At 39.2% G+C, this 25,460-nt stretch overlaps 2 protein-coding genes across 3 annotated transcripts; both read right to left on the bottom strand.

The window, feature by feature from the left end:
• Window positions 1-704: 704 nt before the first annotated feature.
• On the bottom strand, window positions 705-25,451 carry LOC122826409 (23 kDa integral membrane protein-like). Of its 2 annotated transcripts, none has more exons than XM_044108219.1 (10): window positions 24,591-25,451; window positions 4,350-4,509; window positions 3,640-3,696; window positions 3,105-3,224; window positions 2,849-2,923; window positions 2,257-2,340; window positions 2,060-2,173; window positions 1,253-1,285; window positions 1,068-1,151; window positions 705-843 (listed from the first exon to the last, which is right to left on the bottom strand). In XM_044108219.1, the coding sequence occupies exons 2-10, from the start codon at window positions 4,407-4,409 to the stop codon at window positions 769-771; spliced, it is 702 nt and encodes a 233-aa protein (XP_043964154.1). In that variant the 5' UTR covers window positions 4,410-4,509; window positions 24,591-25,451; the 3' UTR covers window positions 705-768. The 2 variants fall into 2 exon arrangements, with proteins under 2 accessions (XP_043964154.1, XP_043964155.1); XM_044108220.1 differs by having other exon boundaries at window positions 4,350-4,452.
• On the bottom strand, window positions 6,728-11,566 carry LOC122826408 (23 kDa integral membrane protein-like). The gene is made up of 9 exons (XM_044108218.1): window positions 11,394-11,566; window positions 10,037-10,093; window positions 9,665-9,784; window positions 9,503-9,577; window positions 8,625-8,714; window positions 8,315-8,419; window positions 8,201-8,224; window positions 8,038-8,121; window positions 6,728-6,938 (listed from the first exon to the last, which is right to left on the bottom strand). Exons 1-9 carry the CDS (start codon window positions 11,451-11,453, stop codon window positions 6,846-6,848), a joined length of 708 nt encoding a protein of 235 aa, XP_043964153.1. The 5' UTR covers window positions 11,454-11,566; the 3' UTR covers window positions 6,728-6,845.
• Window positions 25,452-25,460: the final 9 nt, after the last annotated feature.

Below are 25,460 nucleotides of genomic sequence, written 5' to 3'. Positions count from 1 at the left end.
TGGCGCCCCCCAGGGGAGGCGCGCCTCACACTTTGAAAACCGCCGGTTTAAACAATAATCAGAATATTATGGCCTTGTCTCGTAACACTAAGACTACATTCTCAAACTATTTTTGATTTTATTCTTGTAGGACTTTAATCTCTTAATTTTATTAAATTTTTTCAAACCATCAATTTTACTTATAAAGCTCCCTTCATACTAAAAGCGACTCAAAGTGCTTTTCTTAGCATAGCTTTAATACTGCTGCATATTTTTATCCTGCATATTATCAAAAGAAAACAGCTTTGAAGCTGAAATACGAGCTGACACGCTATTGGCTGTAAAAAGCAGCCAATCCAAGATCACCTTCCATTTTCCTTCGTGCTGATTGGCTGAATCCCAAAACAAAGGAAGATGCTGGATGTTTCTGCAGAAGCACTAAGAGAGTTTCCACTGTGCATTAATGCATTTAAAAGATGCAAACTATTAAAACGGACAGATTATGATTATATTTCAGTAAAAGATTTAATCCACAGCAAAGCCAAAACCTCTGACAAGAATATATGATTTTAAAACTTTATTTTTGTTGGTTATTTTCAGATTTCTTACTTTACACTAATAACCTTCACTCTGCCTGATCACAAAAAGCCCAAAACATCAGAAATAATTCGGTTTACGGTGGGATTCTATTTACATTTTACTAATTTAACATTTTTATGGACCAGTCAGTTGATGACGGATTTATTTTTTCTTGAAAAGACAGAAAGAAAGTGTGACTTTCAAGGTTCCTCATGTGAAAGAGCGTCCAGAGTCGGATTTTTTGATTTGATGGATCAGGAGGAAGCTGAGCGCCAGAAGCAGAACCTGAAAAAACAAGAAAACTGTTAAAGATCAAAAACAAGAGGAAAAACAACAAATATCTGCTCTTAATTCCTCTTGTGTACTTCTGCTGTAACTGTGCAAACAACATATAGGGGCATCCTTCAACCAGTACAATAACAATAGTAGATTCTTCTACATTGTATTTGCAACGTCTGAAACAAAGGCTGAAATCCCTGATGGTAAAAGAGAACCCAGTCCAAACTTACTTCGATGCAAACAAATCCGTAGAACAGCGCCATGGCAACAGTCGGAACCATTCTAACTGCCATTAAAAATAAGTTTTTGCAGGACTGAGGAAGAAAAGACAGAAACATTAAACCTTTTCAAAACCATGACAGAACGGGAACGATGACTGAATTCAGAACAATTTGTAAATAAGCTGATTAAATACCTGAGAAAAGATCAGATCTGGACCCTCGGTTCCCTGTTGGGACCAAGATCAAAGTTTAGAACTAAATGTGATTTATGGGTGGATTGTTAAAAAAATGAATAAAAAAAGATGCTAAAATTTTAATTAGTTTGTTTTTATTCAGTCTTATTCAATAGCACATTGTATTAAAAAAAATGGAGTTAAGGTTCACCAAGACATTTTGAGGTTAAACAAGAAATCTTTTGAATTTCAAAAGTTAAAAATTTGGTAGAAAAATAGTCCGAATTTTTTTGGATTAATTTCAGAAATTTTTCAGAAAAACAAGTTAACTTCTGCAGTTAAAAAGTCAAACAAATTGCTTAAAAACTCAAAAATGTTGACAATAATCTCCAAAATATTACAGAAAAAAACTTACAAATCTCTCAGTTTCAAAAGTTGAAACATAAATGAACCGTTCTAGTTGATGTTAGATTTCTGTTAAATCATTCCTTTTCTGTTAAAATATTTCTAATTACGGCTCTTTTGGCTTTCCATACATCCTCTAGTTGGAGCAGGCGGCCAGGCAGCTGAAACATTTCAGATGCAGACAAAAACAAACACCTCCTGTATTGCAGGTCATTCTTGCATTGCTTTGGCGTGGAGAACATTTGGTCGTAATTTCCTGCTCTGAGGTTTGGACCTTAAATTAACGGTTTTAATTCACTGTGTTTATATTTGGACCTTATATAAACACAAACAAAGTTAGATTTAGAACAATATTTGTACATCTTTTATGTTTCCCACTGAAAATGCTTGACATTTACTGTGACATGATTGCATGTAACCAACCTGAGGTCTGGGTTTGCATTTCGATTTCAGGTCCGGTCCAGTTGCTGTGCATTTGCAGGACTCTGGGATTTTCGTACCCCAGTCTTCTGCACGCAACACGCCGCAGCATTTGCCCTGCAACCACCGGTGACTTTAAGAACCTGATCCATCTCAAAACTACGTACAAACTGTTAGCTTGTCTTGGTAAAAATCCTTACTTCTCTTTGAATTCCTTCAGACTGGGTCCCGTTAATCAAGAGATTCATCAATTCTTTGTCAGATTTGTTGAAATAATCTGTTATCTGCAAAGTCAGAAAAACTGCATTAATAGAACCTTAAACTAGAGAAGAACAGATTAGGATGAGCACAAAAATTACAACAAACAAGATTGTCCAGTACTTTAAGTTCCCAACAGATTCCTGTCGGTCCGTTCATCACAAAACTTTACTTTTCAAAGTTAGATGGACCAAAGTTGGTAAAAGTTTATGATCCACAACTAAAACTTCTGCTGGGATTGAAGCTAGTGACTGAAACGAGAAAACTACGGAAACCAAATTATCTCAAAATATAATTTAGGTTGCATGTGAGAATGTAAAAGACGCTTTATGTGTTCAGTCAGAAGAGATTAAAGTCAGAATTCTGAGATTAAAGTCAGAATCTTGAGATTAAACAATCATTTGCTAACTTAAATTCTAAGATAAAAGTCATAATTCTGAGATAAAAGTCATAATTAACTGAATAATAAATACACATAAAGGAGAACAAAAGACTCCAGGGAAACACAAGGTGGGTAAATATTAGATACATTACCACTTCTCTATAGATGGTGAATAAAACCCCCATAACCAGATAGATGACCATCATGAATACCGTCAAACCTGCGAACTGTAAATGAAACCAAACCAACAGAAGATCAGACGTTGTGCTGATGGAAACAAAAAAGTTTAACATTTTTCGTGAGAATTTTGGAGGTTTTTCTTCTTATTCTTCTTCTTCTTCTTCTTCTTCTTCTTCTTATTATTATTATTATTATTATTATTATTATTATTATTATTATTTTGCGTACGATCTTCAGGGCGATGTTGTTCTCTGCGATGGCGGCGTAGATTCCCAGGCCAGCGATGAAGAGGATGATGAGGGCAAACACCCAAACCTTTAACAGGTCGATGCCATTAAATCCAGAAACCTGAAACAACAGAGACACTGGATTACAGCTGAGTCACCCTCACATTCAGCCACAGGCGCAAAAATGTGCTAAATGCTACCATAGGGGCGCCGCTAAATCAAATAACCCATAAATTATATTTTTAAGTGCAGGCAAATCGAGTTCAAAAACCGTCATAAAAACACATGAATGTATTGTAACATTTACCTCATTAAAATTTTATGGCAGAAAAATAATTTCCAGTCCATTTCCTGTATTTAGCAGCTGATTGTGCTTTGAAAACTCGCTGCGTGTCGTAAACATCCCAGAGTTTCTGGCTACATGATGATTTATAGCAGCGCCATTCATAGAGAATTTAACTCCTTGTGTGCAAAAACTACCTGCTTCTCTTCTTCCATCTAACCTGATGCGTAACAGCAACGTTGTTGATGTTTACCTTGTAGTTGGAGGAAACGGACTTCACGGAAACGTATATCATCATGAACCCCAAGACCTGGGAGCACAAAGTTAAATACAAATTACATAAAATGAAAACGATAAACCCTTTTTTGAATTGTTAAATTAGGGTTTGAGGGTAAAATAAGACTTTAAAAGTGGATTGCAAAGAGTTTTTAAAGGGAGGTAACGCGGTTGCATCAGGAAGACGTAATTGCAACAAAAAGACACTAGAGGGAGACAAAGAGTTGAGAAAAGTTCCGCTTCCATTTACATTAAAAATAAATCTGACAAAAATCTAAAGTTGTTAGATTTTTGTCAGATTTTAGATTTTAGCTGCTTTTTTCACCTCGTTGAAAAACGAGAGCTGAAACATTTTATGAAAAGTTTTATTTTAATCAAAAACATAATAATTTTACCAGAAACTCTTCTGAGACAAAATTAACTTTAAATTGCTACAAAAACCTGTTGCATTTTGAACAATTCAGGAATGGAATAAATGACCAAAAAACAGAGATTTAAAATGAACATTTTCTCTTTTTTTAATTTCAAAGAAAGTGTGGTGTGTAAATGTGAAATCTAAACTAATAAAGATCCTAACAAATAAACATTTTTTCCTAAAACTGCACTAATTTGCTGGAAAAGTAACTGTTTGGTTTGCATATTTAAAAAGCTGCCAAAGAATCAGAAAGCATAAATCCTTGCACTCACCATGAAGAACACATTGAAGAGGATAAAAACTAACTTAAGCCAGAAGTTCACTTTCCCCATCTTTGCTCTGGATGCTGCAGGTTCTGGACGGTTCTGGACGGTTCTGCCAACAAATATATGGGTGGGCAGCACAAAATGACATCACATCCTGGGTAGTTCACTGGAAAGCAGATGCATTTTTTAGAGAAAATTAGTGGCAGGAAAGAGGTTGAGCGACACTGGAGGGAAACGGTCTGACAGTGATCCATAAAAGGTAAAGAAATCAACGAGAAGCAAAGAGAACATGAAGGATAATGGATGTTTATGCTGGACAGACTGAGAAAAGTTTCTCCAGTTTATCTGCTGTGGTTGGCTCAGGTCTGAAGGGCCACTGGACAAAGTTAGGAGGGAAAATGAGCTCAGGGTTCCTTAGAAGAATCTATTGAGATTTAAACATCTGCAGCCAAAACCGCAGGGAGTTCTGGATGGTTTCTGTTCACATCCAACACATCCAGCTTTCTGCAGCCACTGCAGTAAAACAGAGGAACTCTGAAATAACACAACTAACATTCTGGGTGAACGACCAGATACCAGGAGCAGAGAGAGTCACTGCTTTTATTTACTTATGAAGTTAATGAGGATTTAAAACCTTTAATTCTGCAGCTAAAGCAAGAAGAACACACTTCAGTGTCTGCATTTCTTCCTCACAATTTAGTCAGAGTTTTGAGATTAAAGTCAGAATTATATTGATGATCAAATCTGAACTTTAATTCTGAGAGCAAAGTAAAGATTTTAAGGTAAAAGTCAGAATACCCAGATTAAAGTCAAAATTCTGAGATTAAAATCAGAATTATGTATTTAACTTACTGGCAAATAGTAAAAATAAAATCCTCTGTTTAAAGTCAGAATTCTGCATTTAAATTATAAGTTGGAAGAATTATTGTATTAAAGTCAGAGTTTTGAGATTAAACCAATAAATCCAAGAATAATGTCAGGACTCAGAGTGCTGACATTAAATGGTGATTTCCAAACTGGGTCTTTCTGCATGGAGTTTGCATGTTCTCTCTGTGCATGGTGGGTTCTCTCCGGGTTCTCCGGCTTCCTCTCACAGTCCAAAAACATGACTGTCAGGTTAATTGGTCTCTCTAAATTCTCCCTAGGTGTGAATGTGAGTGTGAGTGTGTGTGTGTGTGTGTGTGGGTGTGTGTGTGCGTGTGTGTGTGTGTGTGTGTGTGTGTGTGCGTGTGAGTGTGTGTGTGTGTGTGTGTGTGTGTGTGTGTGTGAGTGTGAGTGTGTGTGTGTGTGTGAGTGTGAGTGTGTGTGTGTGTGTGCGTGTGAGTGTGTGTGTGTGTGTGTGTGTGTGTGTGAGTGTGAGTGTGTGTGTGTGTGTGTGTGTGTGTGTGAGTGTGTGTGTGTGTGTGTAGGATGAAATACTACAAGCATAACATGGAAAAAGTGTCGTGTGTGAACTGGTGAAAAAAGGTTGTGGCGTTCTGGAGCAACACAAACCCTCTGCAGCTTTTACAGTAAAACTCTCAGTTTAGACTCACTTTATATACAAATACTTCACTCTGACCAGCTCATGTGGTAACAATTACTGTTCAGTTTTGATGTAGAGGACCGAGAACTGATTACATCAGATGAGAGCAATTTACAGAAATTAGCAGCTATTAGATGTAGATTGTAAAAGGCTGAAAACGTCTGTAAAACTTACAGAACAGAACTGCTCTGTTAACTTCACACACGTTTATTCTTCACATGCACAATCATACACAACTTTATGTTTCTATCAAAGGGGTTTCCAAACCAAACATGATACATTTTCAAAAACTATTAATAAAAATGTGAAACCACATGACAGATGTTACAGATGTTACATGTTGTCATGTGGACAGGATGTTGTCCACATGACAGGAGACACAATAAAATAAATTACTGCCAGGGTGCAAACATCAGCCTTGCACACGACTGAAAGATTAAACTCCCAGTAGTTTGGGGGAGACGCGTCCCGGATGTTTGTCCTGGACGGAGCAACTCAGCAAACCCAAAAAAACAAATTTAAGTTTAACTCTTAAGTTTAGGTGCAGAGGGATTTTTGCCCGACAGCTGCAGTTTTTTTACTGCATCCGTCAGCAGACACCAAAAGCTGTAAAGTGCGTAGAGCCACACTGGTTGTGGTCAGCAGTACAGCCGACCACCAGCATTCCCACTGCACTGCCACAAGCATTGCAGTGGGAATGAAACTCCAACACAAAACCCTGAACTTCTCCAAACAGCTCCGTGTTTATTTCTGAACGTGACGCCTGGGATCAGTTTGTTTATTCGGTTCAGGTGTGTTAGAGAGGAAACCCATCACAATAAAATACAATATTTATGGTAGAATCATCACAAAGTGTGGAAACGTTTGCAAAGCATTTTATTTGGTAACATTTTTGCGAAAATAAAGATTAAACAGAAAGAATCTGAGCAATATTTGAGCATCATTCAATAAAACCCATCAAGACTTGGAGGTTGATGTCAATAAGCCTTCAATCCAAAGGTTGGCATGACGACTCTGTCGTGATGACTGATCTGATTAATCATCTTAGCGGAGATGATCAATCCCATCATCTGGAAGGACAAGTGGACAGTTGGTCAGAAGAGACATGAGTCCAGAACCAGAGGAAGGTTCTGGTCTTCCTGTTGGGTTTGCTGTGCAGAAATGTGTTTCTACTGCTGGATTTCTTCTAAATGTTTCAGAATAATCTCCTCCTGAACTGACTTTCAGTCTGCTGTTCTTCTGAAGCGCCGCTGCTTGGTGAAACATATTAGCTGCCATGTTTTCCTCTGGATTTGATGTGAGAAGTCAACAATAAATAAATAAATATCTCGAGTCAATTCCAACCTGTACAGCTGTTGTTGTTTCACACCCATTTACTGTAATTTTATATCTACACCAAATACTGAACCACGACATGTTAGTTTAAACATGTTAAAGCTGCAGTAACTTTTACAAAAACATATTTATTTTTTTAAACTGTTGTGATAGATACTCCTCCACCTCGTCCCTGAACTACTGCTGCTGTCTGCAGAAAACAAAGAGAGCTAGAAGGAGGGTCTTACTGCTGTCAATCATCCTCATGTACTCGCTGCTAAATTAGCTGATGGCAGAGAAACAACTTTCTACAGGAAACCTGTTTATCTGCCGTCCTTGGTGGCTTCGCTAACTAGCTTTAGCATTCATGCCAGGCTATGTTGTGGTGAACCAGCTGTAGCTCAGCTAAGAGCTAGCAGGCTAGCAGGAGGGGGTTAGCATGAGAGAATCTCCACATGTTCAATTCAAACATTGTAACTGCTGGTGTCCAACTTGGATTTTATATTAAAATGGCCTAAAAGCCTTTTTTCTTTTTTTTTGGCTCCTAATTTTCCTTCTTGACTAAAGTTGGATGGTTTTTAATCCACCATTTCTCCAAAATAAAAACATTGTGTTCATGTATTATTTAGTAGCTTTATTTAAGGCTGTATTTCCTGCAGATGCAGCCAGTGCTCTTACTCCCAAAGAAGAAAAAATTACAATCTAATTGTTGACAGAGATGTAATTTTAATTTTCACAATTTAGGACCAAAACTTTTTTGTCTCCCTTCTCAATTGTTTCAGTGTTAAAGGATTTGTGTTGCTGTGCAGTGATGATTGTTTGTAGATGATGACAGAGAATATGATCAGAACTTACAGCAACGAAAGCGAATCCAAAAATGATGCATATGCCAATCTTCGCATAATATTCAACATAATCCTTAACAATTTCACCACAGGCCTGGAAACAGAAAGTTGAGAGTAAGTTATGGGTTGGAGATCTGACAAAATGGTGAAGTGAAATTTGCTTGACTAAATACCTTGGAGTAGACAGATGAGAAGCCCTATGAGAAAACGACAACATGTTCAAAGATTTGCAGATAATTAGCGTATTCTTTAAAAAAAGATTAATTATTAAATCTCTTTAAGCTCACCAGTAGGCTGGATTTACATTCTGGTCCATATGAAGGTGTGCAGCGACAAGATTGAGGGATGTCTGAACCCCAGTCCTCGACTCCAGTCCATCCACAACACCGAACCTGAAACACGAGAATTTAAAATTAGGACAGTTGTTGGTTTTTATACATTACAACAATACAGTTTACATTCTGGAACAAAAGAATTACCGATGCTGTAATTTTAATGTAATTATTTGTCCATCACTGACATGCATACTGTCTTTTATTAAAAAGGTTTGTCTGTGCTTCCTTTGAAACACCACCAGGGGGAGCCCTTCAGTCTCACCCGTCCCTGCAGGGTTTTCAGAAGATGTTTTTTCTTCTCGTCTTTCAAGATCTCCTGGGCAACTTCAGGACTTTGAAAGTTTTCCATGCCCTAAAATTAAACAGACAAAACACATACAAGATAAAACAATTAGGAAATGTAATTTTTTTGTCATTGGGATATTTTAATGAGCGATGGTATCAGTGGAGACTTCCTGTTCTTTTTATGCCTCATTGTTTTCATTTTTATAATAGTTTCAGTTTGGTGATATTTGAGTTCAGCATGTCAACAACAGACATGAGGAGCAGTTGTTGCTTCTCCACTCAGGTTAATTAAACATAACTTATAAAAAATAATATTAATAACAATCAAGCAGCAGAAAATGTGCATTTCCCTTTGTGATCCATGAACACCGAGTTCACCTTTCTGGGTTTACAACGGGCCGTCAAAGAAGTTATTGTTTTTCCATAGGTCTGAGATCAGCACTTTACTGGACTAAAGGCTAAAAGCTTAACAGCATTTCTACATCCACAAGAGATTTGATAAAATACACCTAAACCGATGCCTGATTTTATTTACTGACAGGAAATTGGTAACATACCAGTAAGCCATAAATCTCCGCACCAGGAAGAGATCCGGTCCAACGTGTCGACACCACGACACGTTGGACCGGGAGACGGCGACACCACGAACAGGACATTTCCTCACTTTCAAAAAATATCCCGGGACGCCCGGGACAGGACGTGAAATACGGACGTTTGGTCACCCTAGCAACCTGGTTATTCTTTCAGTGATTGGATGCAGCAAACTGTGAGGTCAGACCGCATGTTAACGTCAGACCGCATGTTAACGTCAGACCGCATGTTAACGTCAGACCGCATTGACTTTTTAATAACTACCTTGTCTTTTAAAACAATGGCAGCAACTCCAACGATTAGCATGAGGGCCATTCCAATCCCCATCAAAACTGCAAACTGCAAAGAAAACAATACGAATAATTATTGAATTATTGATCAACTTAGAATTATAATTTTGTAAATTTGGTGAAATCTTGTACATACAAGTTTGAGGCCACATTTATTTTCGGTGCGTGCCGCATGGCTCCCCAGCAAGGAGACCAGGAGAGTGATAATGGCAAACACCCAGAGCCAGATCACGCTTGGGGTGTCAAGCCCTTCCATCTGATCAAAGAGAGCAAAAACACAAAAACTTACAGATTATTCAGCCAAGTTTATTTGTTTTCCCCAACTTTCTATTCTCCACTGTATTAAATAATTGGCAGCCTGGAGTCGTTGCAGAGACTTTTTCACTCATCGTTTACGTGTTTTACGTCTCCAGGCTGCAGCAGCAAGACGGCATTTCCTCAAAAGAAAGAAATCTGTGAATCATTAGTCCAAAATAAAGATCATTAAACTATTGTTTTTGTGTTTTACCTTATAGCCACTGAGACTCATACGGATCAATCCGCAGATCAACAGGCATCCAAAACTCTGAAAGAAAGGAATGAACAAGTTTATTCAATAAAACCAAGAAAAACACAGAAAGAAACATTTTATTTTCCTTCAGATTTACAAAAAATGAAATTTTAACATGGAAGAAAATATAATAGTTTTCTCTACATTTGTCATTTCTACATTAAAACACTAGAGGGCAACACAGAGCTAAAAACTAAACTGAATGAAACTGGACATAAAAATATTTGATAATTTAAAATTCATCAAAAATATTTAAACAACAGTCAAGATTAAAGTGACAGTTTAATGTGGACTGTTAGAAAAAATAATCTAGGTTCATTTACTTATGAGTTTAAGGTAATGTTTTCATATTATTATTCTGTGTGATTTTTACTTAGCTTCTTACTTAGTTTATTTCCTTTGTAGTACATCATTAACTGTTTTTAGGATGTTTGCCTGGAGGCTAGAAACATTTACACATTCCTGTGTCCTCAGCTGATTTGATTTGATCAATCTACTATACATTCTTGTCTTTTTAGCTGCTGTGGTCATTGGCTGATTGTTTTATTAGCTTCCTGTGAAACTGATTGGTAATGGTCAGCCTTGTGTCCTTGTAAGGGCATGTCAACAGAAGGTTCCAGATCATCCTGTAGTTTAGGTCTTTGATCCATTGTGTGAAAAAGCCAACCTCTTCCTTTGTAATCATAATAAAAGGCAGTTGGGGACTGAGAGCAGACGGCGTTGACCACAGACAGTGTTTGACGGCGGTTCTCCGCGTCTGGCTCAACTTCCCTTTTCTGCAGAAAAGCAATTTGTGTTTTTGGTTGATTCCTTGCAGGTTGGGAACTAAAATAGACCCAACATGCACAAAACTGTTGCCTTTGAAAAATTATTCATTTTTATCAAGGATATGCAGTGACTCTTACAATTTAAAATGCATGAAAAACAAATAATTAAATTCCTTATAACTAAATAAATAGTCACCGTTATGCAAAGAAAGAAACTAATTTATTAAAATGCATCTTTTAGGTATCAGAAAATTGGGAAGGAAAGTTGAAAAATGAATAAAATCAGAGAAGCACAAATATGTATAACTATTAACCAAACAAAAATAACAGGAAGTGAATATTTTTGTCATTTCTAGTTCTACTTTGCTCTCCCTTTTTAAAAGTTTTGAAAAATTAAGAAGTAAAAATCTAAATATTTAGTCATTTTTACCTGCTGGCCTCATTAATTATTAAATATTCTAAGTGCTTTGAACAGAATATTAGCTGAAATTTCTACATAAATAAAAATTACTTATAGTTTAAAATTCAAAGAAAAACATTTTACTTACAGCAAACAAGCAATTGAAGGAGATGAAAACAGCCTTCAGGCATCCGTCAATTTTCCCCATTTTGTCTGTTTTACTTTGACTAGGCAGCTGAGAGACAGAGAGAAGTGAAGAGTTGAGAGACGAAGGAGATTATGTTGATGTGTCTGCAGACGATCTGATGAATGAGGGGAACCGTTTCGACACGGAGGGGAAATCTGCAGCCAGGCAGCGAAACCTGAGGACGTTTCAACTCCAAACAGAAATATTTCAATCATTTAGGATCTCACTTCCACGTTTCAAAATGTTTTTCAAGCAGAACTTGAGAAGTAATTTTTAATCGTGCAGAAGATGAGATTAAACATAAAACAGCTTCAGTTTAAAAGGAGGAAGAATGAAATCAGGAGGAAACAGAAATTAAATCAGTTCCAGGAGGAAACGCAGAAAAACTTTTTGTTTGTTTTTTTCTTCCTGCTTTTAAACTTCAGTTTGACCAGAAACCATTAAAATCTGCTTTATTTCATACAAACTGAAGGAAAATGAAGGATTAGAGAAAAACTGTTTTTAAACCTTTCCCACTGGATGTTTATGTTTTGTGATTATTAAGAAAAACTTTTATATTTTACTACAAATTTCAGTTTCCAAAATGTTCTTACCATACAATATATACATTTTCATTAAAGCAATAAAACCCATCTTATTATTAATGAGTAGTTTTTTTCATGTGTTTTTGGTATTTTGACATTTTGAGCTCTGAAAGGCCTCTTTGCCATCACCCTAATCTTTAGCTAAATCCTAATGCAATGAGAACCAGGAATTATCTGGGCTTTTACTGGGGAGAGGAAAGAAACTTTCTAAGAATAAAAGTTAAAATTAAAAAGTTAGTTCATGGGCGTGCTGCGGTGGCGTGGCGGACAGCGTGACCCACATTTGGACACCTTGAGTCCTCGATGCGGCCGTCGCTGGTTCGATTCCCGGACCTGACTGACATTTGCTGCATGTCTTCCCCTCTTTCTCTCTGTCAGCCTACTGTCATATAAGGAACACTAGAGCCACAAAAAGACCCCCTGGTGGAAAAAAAGTTAGTTTATACAACATTTCATAGTAACGGTGATGATATGAAGAAATGGCTGAGAAAACGAGGAAACTGCAGCAACGACTGCAGAGAATGTGACCACAGATAATAATTCATTTTATGGTTGAAAATAAAACCCAGAAACAAGAAAAGATGAAGAAGATTTAAAAATTACCAGAGGAGCTCCAGTTTATACATAGAAACTGAAGAAACGTTTACAGAACTAGACAAAGCAGATATAAACCTATAAACATAAAGTTATTCATTGTTATGATCGTTTTCCACATTTTGTTTAACCTGCTAATTTCTCTTGTAAGAGTTTTTCTGTTGTTGTAAAATTCTAAGGAAAGTGAAAATACAGCAGGAAGTTTGGACTGTAAAATATCTCATCAGTGATGAACTGATCCACAGCAGAACCGGACCGAGAACCAGTCACACATTAAATCAAAATGGCTGACAGTCACTGTTACATGAAATGACTGGTAAAGGAGAGAGAAACAACCGCTCTGTGGTAAACCAGTAGAAACCAGCAGCTGATTGGAGCAACAGCCGTTTGCTTTCACACATTGAGATCCGACGGTAAAACCAACCAAACCACAAGATTAAGATCAAGTTTGAACTGGATATGAAGCTCTTCAGCTGATCCAAAAATCTACAAAACGTCCAGGAGAAGCAGCTGAGGAGGAGAGTTGGCCACAGTGACCTCTATCTGAACAGGATTATAAAAACGTCCTGCAGTAGAAACTCCTTTCAGTGAGTTTTAAAGGTCTGCTTTAACGTTGCCGGTGGCGTTTGGGTTCTGGATGTTTTCACACCTGATAGTCCAGTAGACTCTGTTTGATTGGGGTCTGTCCGTCCGTCCGTCCGTCCATCCATCCATCCATCCTCTGTTCACCCTGGACCCTAAAGGGGTCAGGAGGGTTGCTGGTTCCTCTCCAGCTACATTCCGGGCGAGAGGCGGACCCACACACACACACACACACACACACACACTCACACCTAGGGAGAATTTAGAGAGACCAATTAACCTGACAGTCATGTTTTTGGACCGTGGGAGGAAGCCGGAGAACCCGGAGAGAACCCACCATGCACAGGGAGAACATGCAAACTCCATGCAGAAAGACCCCGGGCCGGGAATCGAACCCAGGACCTTCTTGCTGCAAGGCAACAGCTCTACCAACTGCACCACTGTGCAGCCCAAAGTTGCTCTATTTGTTTTATTTCCAGCGGCTGTGATTCTCTTTCACGCTGCACTGAGTCAAACAAGAAAAACAGTTTGAAAAACCTGTTCCCCTCCTCACCTGTGGGGGCGCTGCACCAAGAACCACTGAAGGAAACCACAATACACTGAGCGCAACTTTCTCCTTCACAAAATGTAAAGAACAATGGAGCAGCATCAGATTTTAACAGTTGGAGGATTTCTCCTGGGTCTAAAGATCACAAGACATTTTTTCCAATCTCTCTAGACTAGCATGATTGTTTTGGCTGCATTTACCCAGAATGCCACTTCCTGCTTATGGAGTGGCATTCACATATTCATTGGAACCGCACCAGAGTTCACTTTACTGAGACCGAGGTTTGTAGGCTAACCAGAGTCATAGTGCATGACCGATAGAGTGATTAATAAAAGATCACATTTAACATCATTTATTAGCTCAAATATCGTAAAAATTCCTTACAAATATTTATAAATCAGCACCACAAAATCTGTGATGATTGCAGAAAACCACAAAAACAATCCTGATTAGTGTGAAAAGATGTTCAATATTATGTTATTTTAAGAAATATTGAATGCTGAAACACCTATATATTGATATTTTAATTATCAGTACGATCTGGAGCAACAGGCCCTTTATGAACATTCAGGGTTTTAATTTGGCCCAAATGGAAATGAGTTTGATGCCCTGATATCTGGGATAAAAACAAGAGAATCCTGGACTATTTTTAATGTAAACAAGAATAAAGAGTGAGATATTTGGTGGTGGAATGATGTCACACCACCAGCAAATGAAAACTCTGATGTCATCGTCACAGGCTGTGATGTCATCAACTGCAGAATTGTATGCAACACAATTCTGCATATTCTTCATTGCTCGCAGTAACACTGACCAGTTCAGACGTTCGCAAAGCCCTTTAGAGAAGTTTACAGATCAACGATTTTAGTGATTGTAGTTTGGAGAAAATGTCTCATCATTCATCGAGATTCAACAGTGGATCGATGGGATCCAACTGGAGACGGGGAGGCCAGCAAAACCCCCCAGGCAGGTTCCCTCCTGCACACCCGACTGTCTTCCACGGGGAAATCCAGAGACTCAACTACCTCCTGGAAATGGAGAGAGCAGGAAGGTTTGAAGACAACCAGAGACTGTCTCACCTGGAGGCCGAACTGGAAGAGACGAAACTCCAGTTAAAAAAACAGAAAGATCTCAAAGAAACATTCATCAACCAGGCCAAAGATGCAAAGAGGGAACTAGAGAGATTAGAGAAGTTCAGTGACCCAGCAGTCCTTAATGCTGCGGTCACTGCTTCCAAGGTTCACAGCGACGTGAAACACATGAAGAAGAAGTCCTTACAGCAAGACTTCGAGGAGTTGAAGGTGGCCCACCTCCTCAGCCGGGAAGCTTTTGTAGCTGAAATTCAGGCTGAGAGAAAGAAAAGTGCGGCGCTGCAAGAACAACTGAACCAACTCCAGACTTCCTTCGAGGAGCTGAGCTCCAAGAAAGAAGCTGATGATGCTCTGCTGAGGCAGGAGGAAGAGAGACAAAAGATTCATGAAGTGAGGCTTCAGGAGGAACAACAACTGCTGGAGAACCTGAGGGCTGAAAAAGACCAAATGTTTCTGGAAATGTCCCAAAAGATCGAGTTCCTGCAAGCCAGTGAGAAACATCTGCAAGAAGAACTGATTCAGTTCAAATGTTCATATGAGGAACTGAACAGTAAATATGAAAGAGATGTTTCTACACTGAAGGAAGACTCTGAAAAATATCAGGAGGAGCTGAAACAGGAGAAAGACTCCAACATGGAAAGAGAGAAGGAGAATCTGCAGCTGATCAAAGACCTGAGCGCTGAGAAGGAGGAGCTCCTCCAAAAAACATCCAGAGAAATAACAATCAGGCAGAAGAGGGAGAAGCAGATTCTCCAGGAACTGGATCAGGTTCACGGTTCATATGAGGAACTAAAATGTAGATTTGAAAGAAACATCATGGAAATACAGCAGCAGGTCGAGACATACGAGATGAAGATAAAGCAGGAGGAAATCACTCGTTCAAACAGAGAACAGAAAGAGAATATCATCCAAGAGAGAAAACTTTCTGCACTGCAACAACTAACAAAACTTCAGCAGCAGATAAAGGAGGAAAGAAAAGTTCACCTGAAGAAAAGAGAGGAGGACAAGATGAGTCTGGACAAACTGAGAGCAGAGAAGGAGGAGCTCCTCCAAAACATGTCAGAAGAAACAACAATCTGGCAAAACAGAGAGAAACAGATGATCCATGAACTGAATCAGGTTCAGGTTTCACACCAGGAGATAAAATGTAGGTTTGAAACAGAGATCAGGAGTTTACAACAGGAAGTTGAAACTTACAAGCACCAGATAGAGGAGGAGAGAAAAGATCACATGGAGAGAAGAGAGGAGGACAAAGTGAGTCTGGACACTCTGAGAGCTGAATATGCCATCCTCCAGGAAAACACGACAACAAAGATCAAATTCCTGCAGGAGAAGGAAAGGAGCATCCAGACTGAGCTGGAGGAGGTAAACGGTTTGTACCAAGATCTGAACTGTCGGTACGAAACCGAAATTACTGCAATAAAACAACAAGCAGAACAACATCAGGAAGAGATCAGTTGTCTGAAAAATGACCTGGAAACATCAAGAGATGATTTACTGCTGGCCGACAGTCAGAGAGCTGAGGAAGAAGATTTCCACCAGAAACATCTCACAGTTTCCCAAGAGGAGGAAAATTCTCAGAACCAAAATGACCCGGTTAAAATCTCCAGTCCAGAAGTTTCTCCAGAGGAGGAAATCTCAGGAGAACCTTTATCAGGTTGTTCCTCAGATCCTGAATCCTCAGCAGAGACCAAGATCTCTGGAGAAAGAGACCAACAAATCCTCCGGGATTTATTGGCCCAAATCCTGGAGGACCGGAAAAAGAAAAATTCCAAAATGTCATTTTGGAAAAAGGTCCAAAACACTCTGCGGTGGAAAAAACCGAAAAAGAAAGAAAACAGTGAAGAGAATCAAGAACAAGTCTGAAGTTATTGATTGTGAGATTTAGAGGAGGAGAAAGACGTGCAGGAATCGAACCGAGGACTGGAATCGAACGTGTGGAGGTTGTATCCTCTGTGAACGGGGCGCCATGCCACGCTCCGTCAAATTTAAAATTTAAAAAGTTTTCCCTGTTGACAAACTATAAAATAGATCCCTTCCCAACCCAATTGGAAAAAACGAGGGCAGCGCGGTGGTGCAGCGGGTAGCGCTGCGTCTTCACAGAGACCGTCTGTGTGGAGTTTGCATGATCTCCCCGTGTTTGCGTGGGTTTTCTCCGGGTGCTCCGGTTTCCCCCACATCTCCTAAAACATGTCGGTCAGGTCAGTTGGTCGCTGCAAATCGACCCAAAAGAATTTAAGAAACTCCAAACCATAAAGTTCAGTTTTATTGTTGAACTGGTCAGATTAACTGGTCAGATTAACTGGTCAGATTAACTGGTCAGATTAACTGGTCAGTCGTTCTTTAGCCCTTTTCCCTCCACTGGGTTTGTGGTCGACGGTTCAGTGCTGCTCAACACTCGGCTCAATATTTATAGCAACGTATTGATTTAAGAGTTAAAATGTTTTAATTTAATAATAATAATGATTTCTGTTTATTTTCTCTGTACTTGTGCTGTTATGGTTTGACCTTTGACCTTTTCTACTCACTTTTTATATTAAATTGCACTGAATTGTAGCTCATTAAACTGTTTAAATCTGTATTTTAAAAAGATTATAAAAGGATCATGCAGTGGCTGTTTTAGTGTGACTGTGGCTCAGCGGGTAGAGTGGTCGTCTTGTGACCAGAAGGTTGCAAGTTCGATTCCAGCTTCCTCAGCCACATGTTGAGCTGCCCCAGGGCACTTAGTGCCAAGTTGCCCTCCGACCTGCATGTGTGTGTAAATGTGTGTGAATGTGTGTGAATGTGACTGTAGTGTGAAGCTCTTTGAGTGTCAACATGACCAGCAAGGATCAACACAAGTTCAGTTCATTCTCCAGTTTTTATTTGATAAATCCTGTTTTTGTTTTTATACCAAACATTAAAAAGCTGATTTAACAGGTTTGGGTTTCTTCAGGTTCCAGGATGTTAATTGAAGATTAGAGTTTAATCTGATCATAATTTAATAATCTGGACCATAAAGAAGATCAAACTTGTTTTATCTGGTTTGTTTGTTGTAAGAAAAAACAGTTTTATCAAAAATAACAGTTACTGTGATCTTTCTGTTAGTCTTTATTTATAAATACAGATTCAAGATAATATAAGAAACTTAACAAAAAGTGCAATTTAATATGAAAAACTGTAGAAAAGTTAAAAAGAAGAAGAATCAATGAAAGCATGAAAACAGAGAATTTAATCAGAAATCGATTCTTAAATCAATACTTTGTAATAAATATAAAACTTTTGTGTTGTTGAGCTTAGTGCTGCCTGCTTGTATAAAAGAGAAGGAAAAGGGGCTAAGAAATGTCTAATTCAGTTATTTTTTAACCAGATTTATAGTAAAACTGTAAATGATGTTTTGATTAGGACGTTACTTCTAGGTTTTGTTTGTCAACCTGGTTCAATTCCCAGTCCTGGGGAATCAGCTGCATGTCGTTTCCTTCTCTCTCCTCCAACTTCCTGTTCATCCTGTTAAATAACGGCCTAAAAAACTTTATTAGAGCCTAAAAATCTTTTTAAAACCTAAAAAGATTCATTTCACCTCAACTGGACCAAAGATCAGAATCTGTTTCCTGATCTTAAAAAACAACTTTCTTCCTCTCTCATTTTCTCTTTCTTACATAATTAACAGGTTACTTCATATTTACACACAAACACACACACACACACACCCACACACACACACCTACACACACACACCTACACACACACCTACACACACACACACACACATCCCCCCCATGGGCTGCCACCTTATCGTGGTGGGGGGGTTTCAGTGTCCCAGTGATCCTAGGAGTCTTGCTGTGGGGGCTTCATGCCTCTGGTTGGGCCCCCCAGTGCAGACGGGTCCAAGGTGAGGAACCAGACCAAGTGCAGCCCAAAGATCCTGATGATGAAAACGACCATTGGAAACAGTGGTTCTGCTGGCCCCATCATGAGGCCCCACCCTGGAGCCAGGCCTGGGGGGGGCATTGGGGAGCCCCTGGTGGCCAGGCTTTAACCCACAGAGCCCGAAAAGAACCGATGGGTTCTGGGTAGAAAGAGTCGGACTCACTGCAGTGCATGAACACGCTGCCCAGTGTGGCTCTGCACTGTAAAACAGGGTCACCAACACGGGGCCCGCGGGCCCCCGGTGGCCCAAGGGGACCTTGTCAGTCGCCCACAGAGCCAGTTCTAAAAATAGCCATTGTCATCAGGGAGCACCGCCAAAGAAATGATTTAATTTAATTTTTTTACATTAAAGTAATAACATTTGTTTATATTTAGAGTTTGAAGAAAGGAAATGATAAAAACTTTTAAAATAAATAGCTTTTTGTGTAAAACTCTTTCCTACCATTAAAGTTCAGAACTGCGCAGACGCCTGCAGGATTTTATCGGAGGGCAGCAGCGTCTGCAGCTGTACGGCTGCACAGACTCTGTAAACCTTGAGATCTTCCTTTAAGTAAAAAATTTTATTATTTAATCTTCTTTACTATTAACAAAAAAAAATCTTTTGTGCCAAAACATCACAACAGCACAAGATGCTGCGTCCAAGTGTGAGGGTGAGCACCCAGAGCTGAAATCTTATTGGTCACTTTACTTTTGTTTAGTTGGTGGTTTGGCGCTTTTTCTGATAAAAATGAATGACGGGAGTTTGAACCTCCTGTAGTTCTAAGAGCCGTTTGGATCCTGGTGGAGCTTTTTACCGTGTCGGTTCTGGTGGGTCGTCGGTTTAGGAGCTTCTTTGATGTTTCCTGAACTGGAGAGCTGATGGGTCACCTGTCGGCTGACATCTGCTGCTCTTCCTCGTGCTAAAACTGTGGATTAAACTATTTAATCTAGTTTAATTTAATCTAGTTGAATTTAATCTATCCGAAGTAGAGTAGAAATTAAGCAAATATTGTTGCTTCACCTTCTCGACCTCTAGATGTCTGACACCACCTGAACCCTCCATGTAGGAGGTTTTTTTATTTTTCAACATCTGCTGGTGTCAGCCAGCGGTGACCCATCAGCTGTTCAGTTTGTGAAACCACAAAAAGGCTAATAAACCGGCGACCCGCCAGAACCGCGCACTGTAAAAAGCTCAGGTGGGATCTTAGGACTACAGGAGGTTCAAACTCCACTCATTCATGTTTATCTAACAGAAAAATGGAGAGCGTTGCAGTTCAACACGTGGTGGTGAAGTGGCTAGCTCACTTAGCTTAGGTCAAAACTCGTCAGGACTACTTGCGTCTAGCTCCTCTGGTCCCGTCCCTCTCGCGACGACCAAGCTCCTCCAAGTCTCCTGAATCTCCTCCTCCTTCTTACTTTTGTCCAGTTTTTAACTCCTTTGAGAGTTTTCTTCACTTCTTGTCATCTCACCCTCCGTTCTCTACGTCACGGTTCTGCTGTCCTTCTTCCTCCCTCCTCCTCCTCTCTCAACCAATCACGAGTCACGCACCGGACGGACTGTTTGAGCTGTTGCGACTGCTGGCTCTGTTGCCATGGTGATTAATTGTCCGCCATCAACTGGCAGCTGTGATGACGCATCCAGTCTGTCCCCATACACAATAATGGAGCAGCTGGTGAGGTCCTTAGTACAAAAAGCGTTTTTTGCTTTTTTGTCACCATGTTAACTCAGAATCCCACCAGAAGTAAAATCTCCAATGTCGTGATAATCAAGCCGCACGTTTTGATTCCTCTTTTGCAGGGGTGCATTCAGCGGGTTGAGCCGCATTAACGGTAACAGGTGCATAACAACAGGTTCCTGCCATTGCTTTGCATGGCAGACCCCAACTAGTTGCTGCCCATTAAAACTATTTTAAATCAACTATTAACTATGTATTATTTGGGGGCGTGCTGTGGTGGCGTAGGGGTTAGCACGACCCACATTTGGAGGCCTTGAGTCCTTGATGCGGCCGTTGCGGGTTCGATTCCCGGACCCGGCGACATTTGCCGCATGTCTTCTCCCCTCTCACTTCCCCTTTCCTGTCAGCCTGCTGTCATATAAGGGACACTAGAGCCCACAAAAAAAGAGGTTTAATTTATAAATCAGTGACAGACTTCTTTCCAACACTTAAACCATCTCATTACCAATTTAATGAGAATTCTTTAACAAACATGTTCTGAAAAGACGGAGTTTAAATCATTTTGGCGACTTATATCTATATGGTGCTGTGATATATCTTCAAGAAAAACAGTTTTTTAAAGAATTGGCAAGGAAAGAAGTACTAAATGTCAATAAAATATGTTATGCTGTCTCCAAATGTTTTCTCAAAAGCCGTAAACAGAAAAATGAACACTGACTTATGTTCTACAGCAGACCTGAACTGCACAACAACATCAAAAACTAAATCTACCAACAGGTTGAGATGAAGACAGAGGCATCGACCGCTCAGGCTAAAAACATCTCTTGCTGCAGCTGCACACTCAATTTCTGCATGTGATCTGAGGTGCTATCAAAACCAATGCCCTACTTCTGTGGTATCTACAACGGAAGTAGAGAAAGCCACGGAGTTAAGAGAAATGGACCAGCTCAGTTTCACGGAAAAAGGGTGATAAAGTCATGGTTAAAGAGGAACAATCAAAACATGTTGAAGCCAAACGAATTGACTAAATACTCTTTTAAAACGGTGGAACGGCCAGGATTAACTTTGAGTTAAAGTTTAAATCCATGAAGGCTACAGGAGTCTCACCATGGTGTATAAATTCATTAGCAGCTTGTATTTGGGATCTTTGGGCCACCAGTCATTTATAAGACTGAAGGTGAATTAAAACTGACCAAGAGTTGGAGAGATTCAGTTCACCATGTCCATCAGGAGCTGCCCATCCTGCCGTCACTGAAAATGGCTGAGCTACGAGGATCGAAGCAAAAGTCTCATCCCTTAACTAGCGGGAGATTGCTCACTTGCTAGAGTTAAAGAAACATAGTTTTGTTATTGTTTCCTTTATGTTTTCTGTTAGAGTAAGTAGATTAGAGAGTTTCTGCAGGACCAGTCAGAGGATTCCTGCAGCAGCTGCAGTGACAATGCCTCAGTGTTTGATACCAGATAAGAACAGAAAGTTCAGAGAATAATAGTGTGATGGAATAAATCTCAACAAGTTTCTCTGTGGAATATCACCAGCTTTAAGAAATTGATGCATTTGCTGGGTGTTCTGGTTTGACAATGTTCTAGTCATAAAAACTTGTTCCATTAGCAAACCTGGTTTTTGGAAACTCCCATATTTGAACTAGAGGACGTTTACCACCTGACTGTTAGGTTACACCCTTCCAACTCTGTTATCACACAAGTACAAGTTGGACTCTCCCTTCCTGTTATCACGTAACCTGTATAAGAAAAGGTGTCTCTGTAACTGAATGTCCAGAACTTGCAGAGTGCTGTTTCCATCCGCGGATGCAGTGAAGAATTTGCTCTTTGCCGTTTGCCAGAGTCTCAGCCTGATCTGTTACAAACAGATTCTTTTTTTCCACACTAGTATCCATTTGGATTCTGGAAATGAAGGAATTGGTCACAAGAAACGTGAGCAATTTGGTATGTTAGACTATGAACTCTCAACCCAATTCAATTTTTACACTTGCACTTGAAAATGTCTGCAAACAGATGCACAGTTTTACAACCATGCATCTTTGAATCACTAACAGTGAGAAACCAGCCAACCAAATGTGCTAGCGCTCCTCTTCGGTTGCTAGGTAACGGCACAGTGACTGTCTGATGTAACTCCTTTTCCAGAGACCAAAAAGCAAAAGCTTATTCCAAACACAAGGACTGGAATAAGGGCTGGGTTTTAAAACATGTTTGAGCTGATTTTAGAAGCAGTTGAGACAGAAAAGGAAAAAAATGTGAAAAATGTCAATTTGAGAGCAAATTTAGAATTTCAGGGAATCAACAAATTGATCACGTTGTGTCAGCGTTTCTGAATGAAGTGGGATTGAAGTGGATCCAGTTCTGTGGTGGTGCTGGTTGTTTGGAGGACCATAACACTGCTCAGGTTTTTTATTTGCTACTGTTGATGTGTTAACCTGTTTCTCACCACAGCTGGTTCTCACTCTTACCTTAACAACTTCACTTTGCACTTAGGACTCCATAACACTTAATCTGCAAAAAACAAATCAGCCCCTTCATTCAAAAATAAACATAATTCTGAACAAGCTGCATGTTTCCTGGTTGAAGGGGAGAAAATAAGCCAAAGAACGAGGAGGTGGAGCTTTAGTCTGTTGGAAACTTTAGATAAACGTCTGACAGGATGTGGGAGACACAGAGGAAAACTCTCTAGTGAGTTTTGATAGTAAAGCAGCATCATAATATTGTTAGTTTGAAATCGTTTGAAGCACTTTGGCATCTAAGCCCAGAACCAAAATGGTGTGAGACTTTCAATAACACTTGGAACTGTTAGAAAAGTCCCCTGTGGTTGTTGAAATCAGGTCAAGATGTGGCGGATCAACCTGCGGCTAACGCATCCCTCCTGCAGCTCTTACAGTAAAACTCTCACAGTCAAACGTTTTTCACCTCTTATTCAGCTGGGACAGATTATTAAAGTCTGGACCTTTAAAAGTATTTTGAATTTCTCAACCGTTTTAAATCCTCCGACAGACGGAAGCTGTTAGTGAACCACGTAATGTTTCAAAGACATTAAAAAACTAAAGTTTCTCTCGTATTTTCAACTCAATGATGGATTAAAAACGTCCTTCCTGGTTTCACCAATTTATTTGACAAACATGAAATTCTCTGGCGTTATGTGATTTTTATATATGAGGTTCCTCAAGGCTCCTACTTTTATTTCCAGTTACATTCATTGGATTTTAATATTATTTAAAAGTTGATTTATTTCAGAACGTTAATTCACACAGTGAAACATTCTTTAGATTGATTACCCACTTTATTGGTTTCATTTCTGCAAACTGCGATTATTTCCAGTTTAAAGTTAATGAAACTGACATTTAAGTCTAAAATATTACATCAGACATATAAAAACATTTTAAATGAAGAAATGTGTGATTCTGTTTCAGAAATACTTTTAATTTGATGAGATATGTATTTTAATTAATATAAATGTACCATGACCGCAGCCTCCTACTGTCTGTAGGTAAACGTGTCAACAGGTGAGTCAACATTTCTACTGGTTTCTTTCCTATTTTGATTGGAAAAACTAACTGTTGTTTGTTATTTGGGGCCTAAAATGTAGATCAACTCAACGGGGCAAATTTCTGAGTGAAGTGAAGGAGTTTCTGTTTCTTATCCAGGAGAAATGGCTGCAGTTTGGATACGGAGTTAGTTTCTGATCATCCTCCTCCTGATGCTCAAAGATCAGATCAACATAATGCTGAATATTCAACATTACGACATTAAACTGTCCCTTTAGTTTTACTCATCTCTCCATGATGAAACGGCTGAAATGTCTCCAAACACTGAAGGCCCAGAGTTTCAGTTTCATTTTTAAAAAAATATTTTGCAAACTTCAGTCCTGACAAAAATATGAAGCTTCAACTTTTAACTAATTGACTGTGATCTAGTGAATCTCAAAGAGGGGAGCAGCCTGTCCTGATTGGTTTATTTATATAGAAATAAAAAACTGTTTACATATTTTCAGAAAACAGAAACCTCAGAAAATTTAAAGTAATGTTTTCCCCTTTTTATTCACATAATAACTTTACACTTTTTACCAAACTTTGCTGCCACTGTTTGGATAATCTGTACATTTTGTTACTGTTGGTTGTTCTCTTAAAAGTAGAAACAGGAACCAAACGCAGAAGCTGACAAACAAAAAACAAGGAAAACTTACTTACAAGTTTAAAATGAGGACGGCATAAAAACTGGAGGAGCAAAACAGAAAAATCCAGGAAGAAACAATGAACAGAAGATTCAGCAGCGAGGAACAGCTGGAGAACGAGAACAGATCCAGGTGAGTCCAATCTGAGTAACGAACAGAAAACTCATCAGCAGCAACATGGAGTTCAACTCAAAATGATAAACGTTTAAAAAGTCCCAAACTTATTCAACAGAACAAAGCAAATGTCACAGAGGGATGAAGACGAGAAATAAGTAAGAAATGAAACAGAAAGGAATGATTCTAACAACAATGAACAAATCAGAGTAAAACATTTGGTAATAATAAAACCCAAAACACAAAGGAAAACAACAGAAAGAGTAATAGTAGTAATTTAATTATAGACTGAGTTACAAATTGAATAAAGTGGGTTAAAAGAAAAACAGACATTAAGAAAGTAGGTGAAGTTTTGCTTTACTGGAAAACTTTGTGTAATTATTTTGACCAGATGTGTTGAACATCTGCAGCCTGAATCTGTGGTGAGTTTTAAAGTCTCATCAGTTTCATCTAAACCCAGAAACAAAAGGTGGGAGGAACAGCGGTGGGAAACGCTGCAGCGGAAAACTGATAACAAACAATCAGAGGAAAATGCAACGTTTCTGATTGGAGCAGGAGAAAATGTTGAAGGTTTACTGGGATCAGTTTCAGTCGACGTCTGGAAAACATTTTTATGTGGCAGCATTTTTACTAAGACCCCGATGATGATTAAAAACTTTGGCCTTGGCGTTTCCTCGCCCGGATGAGGGAACGCCCGGCTACAGAGCCGGAGGGGGGGCACGACGGCAAGGGCCCGGTAGCCAGGCTTTAACCCATGGAGCCCGAAGAGGAA

Source organism: Gambusia affinis, linkage group LG23, assembly GCF_019740435.1.
Source record: "Gambusia affinis linkage group LG23, SWU_Gaff_1.0, whole genome shotgun sequence".
Classification (NCBI taxonomy): domain Eukaryota; kingdom Metazoa; phylum Chordata; class Actinopteri; order Cyprinodontiformes; family Poeciliidae; genus Gambusia; species Gambusia affinis.
Note: the sequence above shows the minus strand (reverse complement) of the source record. Positions and strands in the feature narration are given on the sequence as shown.

Excerpts from the sequence above, each read along its gene's own strand:
- LOC122826409 (XM_044108219.1), bottom strand. The coding sequence starts at position 4,409 with ATGGGGAAAGTGAACTTCTGGCTTAAGTTAGTTTTTATCCTCTTCAAT. Across the intron at positions 2,924-3,104 it reads ACAACATCGCCCTGAAGATC|TTCGCAGGTTTGACGGTATT; the intron begins GTACGCAAAATA and ends TTTCATTTACAG. Across the intron at positions 844-1,067 it reads ACGGATTTGTTTGCATCGAA|GTTCTGCTTCTGGCGCTCAG; the intron begins GTAAGTTTGGAC and ends TTGTTTTTTCAG.
- LOC122826408 (XM_044108218.1), bottom strand. The coding sequence starts at position 11,453 with ATGGGGAAAATTGACGGATGCCTGAAGGCTGTTTTCATCTCCTTCAAT. Across the intron at positions 10,094-11,393 it reads CCTTCAATTGCTTGTTTGCT|AGTTTTGGATGCCTGTTGAT; the intron begins GTAAGTAAAATG and ends CCTTTCTTTCAG. Across the intron at positions 8,122-8,200 it reads TCTCATCTGTCTACTCCAAG|GCCTGTGGTGAAATTGTTAA; the intron begins GTATTTAGTCAA and ends TTCTGTTTCCAG.